This window comes from Neolamprologus multifasciatus, chromosome 5 (genome assembly GCF_963576455.1).
Source record: "Neolamprologus multifasciatus chromosome 5, fNeoMul1.2, whole genome shotgun sequence".
In the NCBI taxonomy this organism is placed as follows: Eukaryota; Metazoa; Chordata; class Actinopteri; order Cichliformes; family Cichlidae; genus Neolamprologus; species Neolamprologus multifasciatus.
In genome coordinates, this window is record NC_140443.1 from 36,293,757 (window position 1) to 36,312,081 (window position 18,325).

An 18,325-nucleotide genomic window follows, 5' to 3' on the forward strand; every position below is an offset into this window, starting at 1 on the left:
TGATTGCGACAAAGCAATAAAAACAAAAAATCCCACACCTGCTCAGAACTGGGATTGAAGGGTTTAGGTAAGCAGCAGAATGGCCGACGGCTGTCTTCAATTTGAAAATGCTGATATGGATGTAACAGGTTGTATCAATGCAAACTACACTTAAAATGTTAATACTATTATTACTGCTGGGTCTTTACATTATAAATAAAGTGCCTTTAGGCGACTGTTGTTATGATTTGACACTATATAAATAAATCTAATTGAATGAATACACTAACTGGCCACTTTATTAGGTACACAGTGTTGTACTGCCTTTCCCCTCAGAACTGCCTTAGTTTTCAAAGGCATTGTTTTTGCAAGGTGATGAAAACATTCTTTAGAGAGTTTGGTCCATGTTGACATGCTGCCATCACACAGCTGCTGCAGATTTGTCAGCTCCATGATTTGAATCACTGCTCCGCTACATTCAAAAGGTGGTCTATTGCATTAATAGTAACAATGAAGGCCTCTTTATGTACAGTGAACCCGAGTCATGTTCAAGAAGCCGGTTTTAGATGGCGTGAACTTTGTGAGGTTATTTGTGTATATTTTGTGTATTATTTGTGTATATGTGTTCTACATCGAAAACGTTTCTCTGTATTTATGTGTAGGTATTTTTGTGGTCGCTAGGTGGCAGACGTAAAAAAGAGCACAGAGGAAAACGGAGGGACCGTTTTTTGGATACGAATTGTAAACTCACTGTCTGACCCATACTCCGGAACAGTAGGAGGCGGTAATGCTCCTTTACGTTGGTTGCCAACCGCCGTTAAACACAAAGAAGAAGAAGAAGAAGAACGGAGGGACCGCACAGCGCGGAGCAGGAAGTAAACATGGCGCAGGAGAACAACACGGCGGTCCCTGAGTTCCTCGGGCAAGCAGAGTTGTTGAAGCAAGGGGCAGAAGCCCGCGTATACCGGGCCGAGTTTCTGGGAACGCCAACCATAGTGAAGGAAAGGTTCCCTAAACGCTACAGACACCCGGCTTTAGACGAAAAGCTGACACACCGCAGGACCGTGCAGGAGGTCCGCGCCATATTACGGTGTCGGAGAGCAGGTAAGTCCTCCGCTGGTGGAGGTGATCAAATTAGCACCACCAGAAGGTGGTTTAAGAATATTTGTAGCCAACTAACCCACTGGATAGACTGTTGGCTTTGCTGGTCGTTAGTTTCTGAGTCAATGATTAAGCCAGATTGACTTTTCAGCTAAATTGCTTTTAGTATCTGAACAACAGACGATATTCAGTCTGCAGAGACGTATACAGCAGCAGTTCTACCTTGTTGGAAGCTTCAGATCTGTGAATATTTATACTTGCACCATGATTTAGGCTACGTCCACACGTACCCGGGTATTTTTGAAAACGCAGATTTTTCTATGCGTTTGCACCTTTCGTCCACACGTAAACGGCGTTTTCGGTCACTGAAAACGGAGATTTTTAAAAACTCCGGCCAGGGTGGATATTTTCTAAAACTCCGTTTTTGCGTTTACGTGTGGACGAGAAAAACGGAGAAAACGCAGCCTCAAAGGTGTGCGCTTTTTTTGACGTCACAGTGTGCGCCACGTTATTGTTTCGGTGAAATGAATTTCTACAATACTGTTACTGTTAATTGTTCTCTCTGCAGTGTTTAAATGCTTACATATACACACACAGTTACTGTCCCTCCACACATACGACTCGGTTCTGCTTCTATGCCCCAGCTTTGTTTACTATTTCCCACCAAGGCTTCTAGACTTCTGATTGGCCAACATTTCTACACGGTTAGGAATATATCGCCACCTGCTGCTTTGGCATGTTCCTAGCAGCGTTTTCCTTCATTTCTGCCTTTACGTGTGGACGGGATTATTTTTTAAAACGAAAACGGAAAATCTCCGTTTTCAAAAATACCGTGTGGACGTAGCCTAAATGATTAAGCAGCCATTAGTAGATTAACAACAAAGTGGAATGTGTTTATTCCTTTGCTCGTTTCATTCAAATGCAAGAAAGTGATCTCTACATAACTCATAGTTGGTATGTTGTCTACAAACCCCTTCTTCTCCACAAGGGGGCACAATAGATGAGCAAATGCTTCCACAGATGTTTAGTCACAGCTTCTGCATGAAAAATTACAAATTCAACCCTTCTCACATTTTATCTCTTATGTTTTGTTGTGCATTCTCAACTTCTGTGTTATCTTACCTGAACATTTTCTCTAAAATCTGCTCCGCCCACACTGAAACATCTTTTAGCCACACACAAACCTTAATCGATAATTGAATGGTATTGTAGTCACACAAAGTTTGTAAAATCAGACTTTTTCTTCTTCACAGGAATATCTGCCCCTGTAGTCTACTTTGTGGACTATACCTGCCACTGTATCTTCCTGGAGGACATTGTGGGCTCCTCAACTGTGCGTGACTATATTGCATCTGCTCAACAGTCTGACTCCTGCAAGGAGCTGAAGTTGCAGAGGCTGGTCGAGCGCGTGGGGCAGGTCCTGGCTAAAATGCATGATGAAGATGTCATCCACGGAGACCTGACCACCTCCAACATGCTGCTGAGACCCAGCCCAGAGGGAGGAGAATCCGACCTGGTCCTCATAGATTTTGGTCTGAGTTACATCTCCGCTCTGCCCGAGGATAAGGGTGTGGACTTGTATGTGCTGGAGAAAGCCTTCCTCAGTACCCACCCCAACACAGAGGAACTGTTTGAGAAGCTGCTGAAAAGCTACACAGCGTCATCCAAGAAGTCATCAGCTGTCATTAAAAAGCTTGACGAGGTTCGGTTGAGGGGAAGGAAGAGGTCAATGGTGGGGTGAAGATACTCCCCATGTGTGTACAGGGGCAAACTTGTGGAATTTCATAACGCTGAAATTAAGACACTGTTGTGCACAGTCTGTAAATTAACATTATGCAAAAATTGTAATTGAATATAACAATATTTCTAATAAATGGGGCCTCAGATCTTGCAGTTTATGTGGTTATTTATATAAAAGCACCTAAGGTACTGCTCAGTACCCTCAAGCTCCCAGGTTTAAGGACCCGAGCTTGAAGGATTGAGACATAGATGGATATGTGTGTATATGTATATATATCAAGTAGTTTGTGTTCCATGAAAAATGGAACTGGTAAACTGAATTTATGAACACACACACACAAGTGGATCAATTTAGTATTAAGAACTTTATAAAACTACTGCATTCCTTTTGAAATGAGCACTGATAGCTGAAGCAACGATGCAGGATTTTAAAGACAGCAGAAATGAGTGTTTCCTCAATCACGGAGAAGGTTACTTGTAGAGAACAGTCAGCTATTCAAGTGACTTTAGTTCAGGTCAGTTTTAATTATATAGCAGCAAATTCCAACAACGGTTGCCTCAAGGTGCTTTATATTGTAAAGACTAGGGATGGGTACCGGTATCCGGTGCCATCATGGCACCGGTTCTGACATAAACGGTAGTAACCAGACCGAAAAGCAGCGCACATTTCGGTGCTTTATTTCGGTGCTTTTTTTTCCTCAGCTGTGGTACACTTTCTTCTTCCTTACATTTCTATTGGCGGTTGGCAAACAACTGAAAGGTGCATTACCGCCACCAACTGGTATGGAATGATACACTTTAGATTCTAGCCAATCATTTTACGTTTCGAGGATAGTAGGCGGGTCCAGGTACGTACGTTCTTTTAGAGCAGAGCTACAGATTAAAAATGCCCAAGGCGAAGCGGTCAAAAGTCTGGCTGTACTTCACAGCAAAAGATGCAAACTCAGCAGCTGCAACAAGTGCTTTAAGCTGATACTGTCAAAGGAGGTCACACTTTAAATCCGATGAACCTAGCCCTGCCAGTGTAGCAGAAATGATGATGGCAGCAGCAGCCGTTCTTCTCTGCGTGAGTAGCTTAATGTTGTTCGTGTGTAATTTACGTTGAGTAAGCTAACCGCGTTATTAAATTAATGCATGTAAGGTGAACTAGCAAACACCATCATAGCTACATGCGGCTGTCTTCTTGTTTGATGGCAGATACTCCCTTCACCCTGGCCAAAAAGGCTAAAATGACCGAAGAAAAAGTGGAAAACAGTTAAACATGAGAGGTTTTTGGACAAAGTTTGTGTTTTTTCCATTGTTTAAGCACTGCTTCCAGCCCAGAGTGATACCATATATGCCCTATACCTGCAGAAAAGACTAACATTGTTATCTTTTTACAAAAAAACAGCTGAACATGAGGTTTTTGGACCAATTTTGTGTTTTCCATTCTTTAAGCACCGGTTTGGGCACCGTTTAAGCACCGGCACCGTTTCAAAAGTACCGGTTTGGCACCGGTATCGGATAAAACCTAAACGATACCCATCCCTAGTAAAGACCTTACAGCAAGCCTATTCAAATGGCGGCCTAGAAGCAACCTGCGAGTGGTCCTGGCAGAAACAGAAAACGCAAAAAATTAATTGATTAAAAAAAAAAATTCCTACAGCGTAGTGTAGACTGAATGCAACACTCCTAGTAGCCTAGCAATATTTAACCCACAATGCACCGTGATGTAAACATATTAAACAATCATGGTAATATATGATGCGACAACAGCACGTCTTTCTCTCTCCAAAAGCGCAAAATTGACAATGAAAACTGTCGGTTTAACCCTGCCTGGACTGACAAATACTTATTCATTTTACCGAGTTTAATAATCTTACAACTGGAGTTGTACTACCATGGTGAGGGTCCTGTACAGCCCAAGAGAGCTGCAGCAGCTTCCCTTCGTGTTTGCTTCTTGGTGAAGAAGAAAAGGCCTTTCACAGATTCTGAAACAGTGAAATACTGCATGCTGGTCGTGGTGGATGCGGTGAAAAGTGATGAAAAAATTAAAGTAAGTGTGACATCTGCTATTAAAAACGTGCCCCTGTAGGACAGTTCAAATATTCGTAGAGTTGAAGTTCTGGCGTCAGACGAGTTTGAAATGCTGTTAGATGACCTGAAGGAAACTGATGTAATATCTATAGCAGGAGATCACAGACAGAACTGATAATGCACAGTTGTGCGTATATGTCCGTTTTTTGGATGGGAAATTGCTTGGCTTCGTTAGAGGGACACACAGCTGGCGAAATAATGTTTGAGAAGATTTCAGCTCTTTTTGAGGAAAATGGTCTGGATATGAAGCGTGTCTGTATACTTGTGACGGATGGGGCTCCATCCATGGCAGGAAAAGTGAGTGTTCAGCGAAATATTTATTTTAATTTGAAAGGGAATTATCAAAATGTTTTTTTGTTATTATTATTTCAAATGGGTTTGAAATGGATCATGATCTGCTGCTTACTGGCTTCAAAAAAAATATCTGGCCCAGATAAATTCCTCGGTTTGAAAATCTGGCCCAACTAACTTCGTAGTTGAATAGCCATGCCCTACAGCACTACAGTGAACATGTTGGATGCAGAACAAACTTTGGAATAGAAATTACCAGAAATTTTTACAAGTACCAATTTGTAATGGTTAGACCAAACCAGAACTTACTGGTGACGACATACATACAGGGTTTTGGGTTTAAATTTCATGGTTGGAGCCTTTGTGGATAGTGCTTGCAGATTCTCCTTGTGCCTCTTTGGTTTTCTTCTGCAGTTAAAATTCTGAGTCTAAATGGCACTAGAAGTCAGGTAGGCAGGTCAAAGTCCAAGAGGAGGTGCACTATGACTGATAAGCAAACACTTAAGGTGAATGTTTAGCCACCACAACCATGCTTATTAACACAGGATTTGTAACGCATCACGTGATCTTTAGTTAACTGTGTTTGAATTGTGCGAACACACCCAAGTAAAAACGAATGTGTCACATGTCGCTTTCATTTTTAATTTACACTGACGGTAACATCTGAGACCCCATGGATCAGCAGCGTATTACAAACATGACAATTAAACTCATGGTTCTTGCCTTGTACTGTAAAGGTGAGTGTTTGTCAGTGTTCCGGCTTGTAAATGACAGCTCTGTCCTTTCTCATAGTCTACATGACTCCTTCCAGGTTCCTTGGCTGAGATCACCAGAGAGCTCAGTGTCTTAGTGGGCAATGAGGTAACGCTCAGCTGCATGTTCGACACGCCGCATAAGCTAGTGGAGTGGAGTGCTCTTAGTATTGAATGGAACATGGTGGACAAACATGCAAAGAAGAGCATGGTGTACACGCTGGAAGATGGAAGAGCTCATGTGTACAAAGAAGGCTCTGTGGTGAATGAAACGTGCCTGCGTCAGAGTGATGCGTCGCTGCAGCTTCATAATGTCACTGTAGGAAATGAAGGGCTGTACACCTGCAGAGTCATCAACCCTCTGATCTACACAGAGTCCACTGCTCTGAAAGTGCTCGGTATGCCTGAGAGTTATATGGGCCAAGAAAGCCACAGTGTTTATCTAGCTTAATAATACAAAAAAGGAGAAACTTTAAAGTGAAGTTGCAGGTAATTTAAAATGTGACATTTCAGATGTCAGCGAGCTTCACCAAACAGACAAGCTGCAGGTTATTTTTGTTTAAGACATCACGCTGTATGAAATTTATGCATGCATGAATTTATTCTCAAAGTTTAAACAAGGTGACCCTCTGGAACAGGCTGAACTATAAAAAGGTAGTATTCTCATAGGATTTACAGTAATATATGTACATTAGGGATGCAACAATACCAATTTTTTCAAACCGATACAATACCGATACTAGGATCTGAGTACTTGCCGATACAGAGTACAAAAAACGATACTTCTACCACACACACACACACACACATAAATGCAATGAATTGGAAGACAGGTTTTATTTTATTCTCTGCCGATAAAAAATAAAATCTTAATAAAAATGACCACAAAAAAATTTCAAGTGAAAAATAAGCACTTCTGTTAAATTATTGCAGAGTCTCCACATTGTAATTTAACAAAATATCACTGAACTATTGGCACTGTCTCGAGCTTTCAGAATAATAAATAAACACTTCTGTTTGGAATAAAATAAATACAAATTAGGTTTGAGAATAAAATAAACTTTAAAATGATTGCAGAGAGTCCAATTTCATATCGCAGCTCGAGTATGCTGAGAAGACGGTTCAATCCTATGTTTTCCACGACCGGCAGTGGCTGGTCATCCAGAGCGATAAAATGAGTCAGAGCTTCTGTTATTTTAACTGCTCGTGGATTTTCTCTTGACATTTTTCATCGCTTTTCCAAAACCTGAGTTAAAGTTGGCTGTTCCACACTGCTGACATTTTGTTTAGCCTAGCTACAGCAGCCTCCAGTTTCTCTTTTTTATCTGGAGCCGCCAGTCTCTCTCGCCTAACCCTGTGCCTGTTTAGCGCGGGATGTCCCCCTAGTGGCCAATCTAAAAAACTACAACAGAAATGACAAGCCACCCTCTGACTAATGAAATAAGTTAGTATCGGTTCATGGTATCGGTTAACTTTTACGAGTATGAGTACACACACATTTTACAGTATCGGCCCCGATACCCGATACCAGTATCGGTATCGGTGCATCCCTAATATACATACACACAAATATATACAGATGTATATGTGCACAAACAGTTGCCTGCAAACCTAAATGAACTGTCTCAAAGTTGTAAAAATTCCAGGGTGCAGCTTATCAGCAGCACGGTATGGAGATCTGCCAGAGCTTCCATGTTAAGCTTTGATAAATGAAAATAACAAACTTGGGCTGCACTGAATCCTGTACAGTGGTCATTCGTTACATAAGCGATGGATGGGTGCAGCTAAAGGTGGTTTTGCATTTTGGCTTAGTTTTTGTTAAATAAATAATGCCGTAACATGACATGTTAATCTGTGATTGTCTTTACTGGATAATTTTATTATGCCTATAAAACCTTAGCATTGAACGAGGGTGTACTTTCTTTTTAAGAAAATTACCCAACTGCTCACTTGATTAATAATAAATGTGTTACTGAGGACTTTATGGTCTTCATAGCTTCAACAATTAGTGACATTATATCCATTTTTGTGCAAATTGTCGAATTCAAGCACAATCATTTTAAATAATTTTAATGATAACAATGTAATATCTGTTTCTGAACCGTACACCTTCAGCTCTGCCTTCAGTGTTGCTCCCAGAAAAGGCAACAGTGAGAGAAGGACAGGAGAAAACCATACAGTGTGATGTAACAGGTTTCTACCCAGAGAAAGTGGCTGTGACGTGGCTGATCCAAAATGGCACCCAGACCATCCATGCAGGCTTGGGCCAACTGTCCCGTGTCTGCAATGAGCTGGCTGTACACAATCCAGATGGCACCTACAGCATTCGTAGTGGCATCACGCTGCACTCCTCAGTTCTAAGGGGTGGAGAAATACATGTCATCTGCCAAGTTGAGCACCAGACCTACAATGGTCTGTACAACCGATCTGTAACACTGGCTGTTCAAGGTGGGATTTTATTTATTTATTCTTTGGATCGCTTGATTTCATAGATACATAGTGGTATACTGTAGCGCAGGTAATCAGAAGATTGATAGTTTGATCCCTGGCTGCTCCAGTCTGCATGGCAAAGTATCCTTGGGCAAGAACCAAAAGTTGCTTTCTGATGTGTCCATTGGCGTTTGAGTGTGAATGTTAGACAGGAAGCACAAAAAAGCACAAAGCAAAAGCGCCTGTAGTTCACTTGAGTTTTCCAGTAGAGAAGAAAAGCACGACATGAGAACCATTTAATATTTACTATGTTACTTTCATGTGCTTTTCCTTCAGCTCCATCAGAGCTGCTCCACAGTACAGCCACTGTGATAGCTGTTACAAGTGTAATAACTTTGCTACTGGTCGCCTGTGTTACTGGAGGATCTTTATATCTCTACAGATATTTTTACAAAGGTATGTATCAACACAAGCACATTTCTTTTGTTAAATTTTGATAATTTTCTTTGCTTGGTCTTATTTGAATGCGATAATGACAGATGTTCACATTAAAGATGTCTACAGATTTAACAAATTTGGCAATTATGTGTAAATTAAGGGAAAAACTACAGCTTAAGAATACTCTGAATAGACCAAATTGGAGTTGACCTCATGGTTACATTCAGAGTTTTATTTGTGAAAAAAACAGAAAAGTTTCTTTTTTTCTTCCAAGAAAATGTAACTACCTCATTAACAAGAATATTATAACATATTTTTTATAAAACAACATATTTTTCATGCCATATTTTCCAGTTTCTAAATAAATGATCCAATAAAACCAAAAACAAATTCAATTTAATATGTTAAAAATAAATCCCCATTTTAGTTAGTGCTGTTTGGCCAATATTGCTCTTCATCCATTGAAGACAAAGACATGCTGTGGATAATCCTAGATCTATTACAGCGTAACTAAGGGACAAGCAGGATGCCAGAAAGGGACCACCTGCTTTGTCAAAAAGGAAAGTTTTAAGTTAATCTTAAAAGTAGAGAGGGTGTTCTTTCCCAAATCCAAACTGGAAGCTGGTTTCACAGAAGAAAGGCCTGAAAGCCTCCTGTTCTACTTTTAAATACTTTAGGAACCACAAGTAAGCCCGCAGTCTGAAAGTGGATTACTTTATTGGGATGATACGATATTATGAAGCCTTTAAGATAAAACAGAGCCTGATTATTCAAGACCTTCTATGTGATGAGAAGGATTTTAAATTCAATTCTGTATTTAGGGAGCCTTCTTTATCCCTTTATTACCATCCCTTTAAAGTTTTACCTAGATATCATAAAATGTGTTTGATTTTGAAAAAGTTCGATTTCATTAAAATAAAAAGAAAATGCTGCTATTTCTCTTCACAGTTCCATTTAATGTTTCGGAAATCAGTCAGCCCAACATCATATACGCTCAGGTACCCACAGAACTGAAGTGCACCATTCAGGGAGCCACAAGGTGGGAGCTCAAAGTGAAATGGTTTAAACAAAGAACCAGTCCAGACTCAGTGATTCAGCCAGAGTCAGGTTCTTCAGATTCCCTGCTGGAGACTGAGGATGTCAGCGAACGGGCTTGTCTGCAGTCAGATGGCAAAAATCACACATCTCTCCTGCCTGTATTTCTGACTGTTACTGAAGACCAAACCAAATACCAGTGTGTAGTGTGGTGCAAGGACAGGAGCTTCAGAAGGGAGACCACAGTCAAGGTTAAAGGTGAGTAGTTTTGGCTTTGGGAGCAGATTATCAGACACTCTGAGAATTCAGCTCAGTGGGGAAATCCTCAGCCCGGTTTCATAAGAAAACATGTTCATGTGCACACAAACTGTTACATTTTTTGTGAGTGTGAGCATGGATTTGTAATTAAACTTTTTTAATAGGGAGGATATTTCATGACAGAAGCATGATTTTTTTTTCAGAGAAACACAGAAAGTATCACACTGAGAAAAGAAAGCTTTAAAAGATGTGGCAACTATTCTTCCCAAACACAATCTTTTTCTAATTATAAGTTTTTAATCCCTAACCTCAAACAAGCTGTTTGAAAATCTGTGATGTGTATGACTTGAAATTGTCATACACAGCACAGTGGCAAAAGATTTTTAACTCCGCCCCCAATCCCTCTTATCACTAAAATGCAACCTTTAAAAGTGGGAAATATTCAATACGTGTAAATGGACATGAACTGGTACAGAAAAAAAACCTATAAAATTTGTTTCCAGGAACAAATAACAATAGATTAAAGATTAAATATTACAACTATTTCGAGAAATGTCATGAGACTGTGTTGGACTCCCATAATGCCATGCATCCTAACTCTAAAAGGTTTAACTGGAGAAACACGTGACCCAATCCACGTGTACCAGTAAGTGCAGTCGGCATATTTAATCCTATTTATAGAAAAGAAGTAATGATTGTGTTGAAATTCTATTTATCTATATTACATTATACAATTAAGTTCTGTACCATAACTTATATACAAACCAGATTCCAAAAAAGTTGGGACACTTAACAAATTGTGAATAAAAACTGAATGCAATGATGTGGAGATATTTTATTCAGAATAGAACATAAATCACGGAAAAAAGGTTTAAACTAAGAAAAGTTATCATTTTAAGGGAAAAATATGGTGATTCAAAATGTCATGGTGTCAACAAATCCCAAAAAAGTTGGGACAAGGCCATTTTCACCACTGTGTGGCATCTCCCCTTCTTACACTCAACAGACGTCTGGGGACCGAGGAGACCAGTTTCTCAAGTTTAGAAACAGGAATGTCTCCCATTCTTGTCTAATACAGGCCTCTAACTGTTCAATCGTCTTGGGCCTTCTTTGTTGCACCTTCCTCTTTATGATGCGCCAAATGTTCTCTATAGGTGAACGATCTGGACTGCAGACTGGCCATTTCTGATGTTGTGATTGATGAATGTGGTCTGGCATTATCTTGTTGAAAAATGCAGGGTCTTCCCTGGAAGAGATGACGTCTAGGTTGGGAGCATATGTTGTTCTAGAACCTGAATGTATTTTTCTGCATTGATGATGCCTTTCCAGACATGCAAGCTGCCCATGCCACACGCACTCATGCAACCCCATACCATCAGAGATGCAGGCTTCTGAACTGAGCTTTGATAACAACTTGGGTTGTCCTTGTCCTCTTTGGTCGGGATGACATGGCGTCCCACATTTCCAAAAAGAACTTCGAATCGTGACTCGTCTGACCACAGAACAGTCTTCCATTTTGCCTCACTCCATTTTAAATGATCCCTGGCCCAGTGAAAACGCCTTAGCTTGTGGATCTTGCTTAGAAATGGCTTCTTCTTCTTCTCTGACTCTTCGGATGATGTTATGCACAGTTGATGATGATAACTGCAAAGTCTTTGCAATTTTTCGCTGGGTAACACCTTTCTGATATTGCTCCACTATCTTTCTGCGCAACATTGTGGGAATTGGTGATCCTCTACCCATCTTGGCTTCGGAGAGACACTGCCACTCTGAGAAGCTCTTTTTATACCCAATCATGTTGCCAATTAACCTAATTAGTGTTAATTGGTCTTCCAGCTCTTCGTTATGCTCAAATTTACTTTTTCCAGCCTCTTATTGCTACTTGTCCCAACTTTTTTGGGATTTGTTGACACCGTGAAATTTTGAATCAACATATTTTTCCTTTCAAATGATACATTTTCTCAGATTGAACTTTTGATCTGTCATCTACGTTCTATTCTGAATAAAATATTGACATTTGCCATCTCCACATCATTGCATTCAGTTTTTATTCACAATTTGTTTGGTGTCCCAACTTTTTTGGAATCCGGTTTGTGTATATATATAGTATATATAGTTATATACCAGACTAGGAGGCACAGTGGCTTGGTTCAAATGCACTGGCTGTGGCCTCTGTAGAGTTTGCATGTTCTCTATACATGTGCTGGGTTTTCTCCAGGTTCTCTGGCTTCTTCCCACAGTCCCACATGTTCCCAAAGACATGCAGTTAGTGGGGTTAGTTGGTGAATCTAAATTGCCCATAGGCGTGAATGTGAGTATAAATGTTTGTCTGTCTCTCTGTGTTAGCCAGAGACAAATGAAATGAAATAGGAAGTTCGCCAGATTTTGGGAAAATAAACACAAGATCGTATTTTAAGTGGTGTCTACATATAAGGCGACATAATCGCACCAAACATCTTTGATTCATATATCCGATGACATCATTCCAAAAGTCCTCATCTTTGGCTTTTACTTCCCATGAGGTTAATGAAAGATTCAACGATAAAATTTATGCTAGATCTCCTTCTTGTCACAACCCCAAAGGGGATTTGTAAGAAGGCACTAAATGTTTGTGTTACTGGAAACTTCTGGGTTTTTTTTGTTTTTGTTGTATTTAAATTAAACAATCTCATTTGGGGCTGCATGGCTTGCCAATCCTGAAAAAAACTACTTTCATTGTTATTTAACGACAATCATTTACAGTTTGGTCCAGATATATTAGAACACTAACACAAGTTTTGTTTTTTTACCCGTTTACTGTAGTTTGACAATGGACATTGAACATTATGTGTATCTCCAAAAGTTGATTCTGTTCATCTGGACGAAGCGTTTTGTGGGAGAAACGTTAAGATTAAGGAACTGACCTCCCAGCCCATTGTTCCTTCAGTGGGCTGGTTTCAGTCATTATGCAAATGTCCTGTTTATAAGATTGGAAACCTGCAGTCAGCTGAGACTGAAGAAGTCACTTGGATGAGTGATGAAACGTTTCTCCCACAAAACGCTTCGTCCAGATGAACAGAATCAACTTTTGGAGATTTACTTACCTGGATGACTGAGCATGCATCAAAACAAAAGTAATTGGACAGTTTCCTCAAAGTGCTATTTCATAGGCAGGTGTGGGCAATTCCTTTGTTATGTCATTATCAATTAAGTAGATAAAAGGCCAGGAGTTGAGTTAAGGTTTGGTGCTTGCATTTGGAAGATTTTGCTGTGAACAGAAAACAGGTGGCCAGCTCCATGCCGTTGAAAAGAAGCCACCCTAAAGCTGGGAAAACAGAAAAAACCCACTCCTAATATTGGTACAATAAATTGAGTGGCAAAATCTACAGTTTGGTACATCCTGAGAAAGAAAGAAGCACTTGTGAACAGTGGTGGATGATTGCAGAATTATTTCCATGGCGATGAGAAACCCCTTCACAATAGCCAATTAAGTAAACAACACTCTCCAGGGGGGAAGCATACCACATCATCTGTAAAACACAGCAGAGGCAGTGTGCATGGCTGTTAGTGGCACTGGGACACTAGTGTTTACTGATGATGTGACAGGGACATACTGTCTGCTCAAATCCAGCTAAATGGAGTCAAATTGATTGGGCAGTGTTTCATAATATGGATTTACAATGACCCAAACAAACAGCCAAATCAACTCAGGAGTTTTTTAAAGCAAAGAAGTGGAATATTCTTGAATGGCCAAGTCACCTGATCTTAGCCCAACAGAGCACTTCACTTGCTGAAGACTAAACTTCAGACACAAAGGCTCACAAACAGACAGCAACTGGAAGCCGCTGCAGTAACAGCCTGGCAGCGCATTAAAAAGGAGGAAGCCCAACATCTGAGTTCATACATGAGTTCAAGACTTCAGGCTGTCATTGCCAGCAAAGGGTTTTCAACCAAGTGTTAGAAATGAACATTTTATTTTCAGTTATTTAATCTGTCCTGATGCTTTTGAGCCCCTGTAATAAAGGGATTGTGTTAAGATTGCTTTGGTTCCTCACATTTAATTTTTTATCTTTTTGTTCAACCCACTAAATTATTATAACATAATTTAATTATAAAATGATGCCTGTTGACTGACCTCATTTTCTTCTCATGTGCTCTCCTCCCACCACACACACTCACATATTTCCAGTAGAACCATCTTTTCTTAAGATCTCCAGCATTCCTCAGATCCCAAAGGTGGAGAGGCTGCTGGTTCTCTGCTGTCGCGTGGAGAACTTTTACCCCCAGGACATCGACCTGGAATGGTACAGGAATGATGGGGAGAAGGTCCACCTCGTCACTCTCTTTGGCCCCTTCTCTGACCAGAGCCGCCTCTACAATGTGTGGAGTAAGATCGAGCTCATCATGGCCATAGAGGATGAGAGGGCCATGTACACTTGCCGTGTTTACCACTCCAGCTTCCAAGCTCCGGGGTACAAGGATGTCTTTTACCACATCAACACTCAAGGTAGCAGCTTCAAATGTTTTAGATTAGATGAGATTAGATGAAACTTTATTAAATCCTCCAGGAAATTCAGTTTCCAGTAGCACAGCACCGACAGACATAGCATGTTACAGAGTTGAAATACCAAATAAAGGGGAATGAGAGTAAGGATATGAGCATAAATATACCATATATACAAATATACACATATATAAATACAGAACATATAATAGGGATAAATAACAATACCAGTGGATTGCACATTCGACTGAGTTATTGCACAGTCGAATATTAAAAAACATTGCAAATATTGCACAGTGAAAAAAAGCACTACAGCTCAGTTGTTCCCGCCCTCCTTTGTCCCCCTGTCTCCCCTCCCTCTCCCCTCCAGAGAGGAGTTAAACAATCTGATGGCGTGTGGGACAAAGTAGTTTTTAAGTCTGTTGGTTCTTGACTTTGGGAGAAGCAACCTGTCGCTGAATAGGCTCCTCTGGTTGTTTATGACCGTGTGCAGAGGATGCCCAGCAATTTCCATAATGTCCAGCAGTTTCTTTAGTGTCCTTTTCTCTGCCACTGTCACCAGAGTGTCCAACTTCATGCCGACCACAGAGCCAGCCTTCCTGATTAGTTTTTCCAGCCTGGATGAGTCCTTCTTTGCTGTGCTGCTCCCCCAGCACACCACAGCTTAAATAGTACTCCAGCAAACACCAGCTGGTAAAACATCCTCAGGAGCTTCCTGCAGATGTTAAAAGACCTCAGCCTCTCTGATTAGATTAGCTGGTTAAAAAAATGTCCTGGTGATGATGGATGTACAGTAGTATGCAAAGGTCTTGAGACACCCCCTCATTTCTTTATATCTTGCTTGAAATGGGACCTAGATGCAGTGATTTATGAAACATGCAGACATAAATGGAAATATGTCTACAGTGCAAAAAAATACCACCATGCATAGCTCCCGATAGTTTTCCATGGTCATAATTCTATCAACTTTGACAACATCCCAAACACCACTAGTAGCCCCAAACATGACAGTCTCCACAATGTTTACAAATTTATTTCTCAAGGACGTGATACTAATCCTATAGATAGTTTTAAGACCTCCCACTTTTTCTTTTGTCCTCTTTCGTGTTTTGTAGTTTCCTCGAAGTTTTTAAGGACACGCTGAACCTTTCTGCTAAGATATGACAGCTAATGGAAATTGGTGTTGTTGGTGTAAAAAGACTATAACTGTGTTATAGATTCAAAATCGAACTATAGAAATTGGAATAAATCAGGTGTGTGTGTCACGGGCTGAAAACAGTGCCTAAAGATACAATTTATAATTGGTTTGTTGCTAAGTTTTCTGTTATATGTTCACACTGCACTGGTCAGAGATCAGTCTGAAAATGGTCAGAGGCATATAAGAGGTCCCTTTCTGGTATTAAATTGATTGCAATTTATGGTAAATCACAACCTGACCTTTAGAGTCAAAGGTAGCAGAGACCATGATGCTCTGGGAAGATAGACTAGTCAGTGTTAAAAAGGACTACTTTTCTATCAGTTATGATGACAGATTTATTTTTGATGTGTTAAAAGAAACTGAAGTCAAATTCCCAAATGTCAGAAAATAAAACAAAGTGACTAAACTAGCTTTAGCTACTGATGATCTGTGAAACTGTACACTCATTGGCTAACAACTTGTCCTCCTCATCACATCTGGGGTTTTACAACCAGGATGGTGATGACAGAAGCTTTAAAATGGTACTTTAGAAAGTAGCGGGTCATGGTGTCTTTTTTGTTGTCTATGCCTCACTATCCTAAATCTACTTACTGTCCTAAATTTCAACCACATCTTATAGTTTTTTGGGGTTTTTTGTTACCAGTAGGATAGGATAGGTAGGATACTTTAGACGTGTAATTAGCAATTTGATTATTTAAAATTTTACTTTGAATTACTACTTTATTTCCATTCCACAGTTTGCATTTTCTTTCTCATTGAAAATTATACAAACCAGAGTTATTCAAAATGATCCTTCAATTTCAATATATCCATAATGCTTTAATACATGTGTTGCTTTGTATGTTCAAACAGGAACCCCTCCTGATGTGATGTTCATCAACCACGAACCTCAGTGTCCTAAAGTGAATGAAGAGTGTACTTTGCACCTGCACATAAAAGACTTTTGTCCTGAGGAGGTGTTGGTGACATGGACTAAAGATGGAGACAAGGTTGTCTCTGGTGTCTTTAATACTCCCCCCAGCCTGAACGTCAACGGCCTGTACTCCATGTTCAGTTTCCTCAAACTCAATCCCACCAAGAATGACCAAGGCTGCACATTCAAATGCCAGGTGGTTCATAGTGCTCAGAAGGAGCCTGAGGAAAGGATCTTCATATTTCCAAAACTCTGCCTGACAGACAGCTGTTGATGTCTAAACCTACTTTGGATCGTTTCACATCTGGGGAGTAAATAATTTCAGTTTTAATTCTGCAGTTCTGCTGACTACAAAACTGTAAAACAGAAAACAAAAAAAATGAAATGCTTTAGTTTGATATCTGCAAATTTTATCCTGCCTGAATATCAGTTTAGGTTAAACAGGCTGGGTTATCCACATTTAAGACTGCTGACAATCTTAAAGACCACTTGATGCCCTCTGGATAAAACAATAGCCATTTCATTATTACTTTTTGTTTTTATCACACACAATATTGTATTTCATATAGTTAACAGTGTCAGTTAACTATTAAGCCATTAAACTAACTCTTCTAAGGTGATGCTAGAGGCTCTACCTTTTAAGCTACCTGCAGAGTTAGTGCAGTCGGTGCACACGCTGCTTTGAATTTACTCTAAGTTTTGAGTAACCTTGGTTTCATTGCTATATGTTCCTATATGTATTCTAATTGCTGCATGTTTTTTGTTCTATTGTGTTTGTGCAGAACATTTTTATTTGTATGGCAAACTATAGTTTGTAGTTGCAAACAATTTCAAGTTTTGTTACAAAGATTGTTGAGAGAGGGACAATTGTTTTGTTGTTTTCTATTAACAGAATTAAATGTTGAAACACAGTAAGTGTGTTCTAATTCCTTAAAAATTATTATTTTAATTTCAATTTATAATTTGTGTATTTCAGTTACAGTGTCACAATGTCGTTTTAATTAAGTGAAAATTTACATGATGTGATAAAGCAGGGGTAATCTATTACAAACCCAACAGGTCCGGTTACTAAGATTTCTTTCACAACAAGGTCCAGATCTCAAGTCTTTTTCATCCCATGGATTAGGCTTAAACCATATATTTCCATTTCATTATAGTAATATTTAAGTTTTTGTTCAAATTAGCACACATGTGACTAACAGAGTGAACTTCAGGCCTTACTTGCAAATAATAAAAATATTCTTTTTCAATTTTATAATTTCTATTTTCTGAATCAACTTTTTTCACCTTCAAGCACGCAACGTCTGCTCCTCTCTATTTTGCGTCTGCAGTAAGCTATGGTTTGATTGGCTTTTCTACCTAACTACGTAAACAGGTGATTACTGTAAGGACTGGTTTACCTGCGACCATTGTTTTATGGTGTACTGATAAAACAGTGCTCTGGGTTTATGTATTACGGGCAAATTTTTTTTGTCTCTGATTATTGGTCTGGACAGAACAAGCACTTCGTCTGGATCTGGACCAAGCTCTGCCATTTGGTGATATATGTGATAAAGCAACCCAAGATTTTAAAAAAAAAGAGAAATTTATTTTATTTTTTTTTAAAGAAGAAAATGTAGTAATGCTTTATT

General features: G+C 39.7%; 2 protein-coding genes across 2 annotated transcripts; both read left to right on the forward strand.

The window, feature by feature from the left end:
- Positions 1 to 733: 733 nt before the first annotated feature.
- Positions 734 to 2,971, forward strand: tp53rk (TP53 regulating kinase). Its single transcript, XM_085159440.1, has 2 exons — positions 734 to 1,083; positions 2,334 to 2,971. The coding sequence occupies exons 1-2, from the start codon at positions 861 to 863 to the stop codon at positions 2,819 to 2,821; spliced, it is 711 nt and encodes a 236-aa protein (XP_085015566.1). The 5' UTR covers positions 734 to 860; the 3' UTR covers positions 2,822 to 2,971.
- Positions 2,972 to 3,080: 109 nt separating this feature from the next.
- On the forward strand, positions 3,081 to 18,294 carry LOC146519238 (uncharacterized). Its single transcript, XM_085159435.1, has 7 exons — positions 3,081 to 5,924; positions 5,999 to 6,337; positions 8,055 to 8,387; positions 8,706 to 8,825; positions 9,756 to 10,100; positions 14,269 to 14,586; positions 16,634 to 18,294. The coding sequence occupies exons 1-7, from the start codon at positions 5,861 to 5,863 to the stop codon at positions 16,966 to 16,968; spliced, it is 1,854 nt and encodes a 617-aa protein (XP_085015561.1). The 5' UTR covers positions 3,081 to 5,860; the 3' UTR covers positions 16,969 to 18,294.
- Positions 18,295 to 18,325: the final 31 nt, after the last annotated feature.

Coding starts and splice junctions, on each gene's coding strand:
- LOC146519238 (XM_085159435.1), top strand. CDS start 5,861: ATGGATCAGCAGCGTATTACAAACATGACAATTAAACTCATGGTTCTT. Junction 6,338..8,054: donor CACTGCTCTGAAAGTGCTCG/GTATGCCTGAGA, acceptor GTACACCTTCAG/CTCTGCCTTCAGTGTTGCTC. Junction 8,826..9,755: donor CTACAGATATTTTTACAAAG/GTATGTATCAAC, acceptor TTCTCTTCACAG/TTCCATTTAATGTTTCGGAA.
- tp53rk (XM_085159440.1), top strand. CDS start 861: ATGGCGCAGGAGAACAACACGGCGGTCCCTGAGTTCCTCGGGCAAGCA. Junction 1,084..2,333: donor ATTACGGTGTCGGAGAGCAG/GTAAGTCCTCCG, acceptor TCTTCTTCACAG/GAATATCTGCCCCTGTAGTC.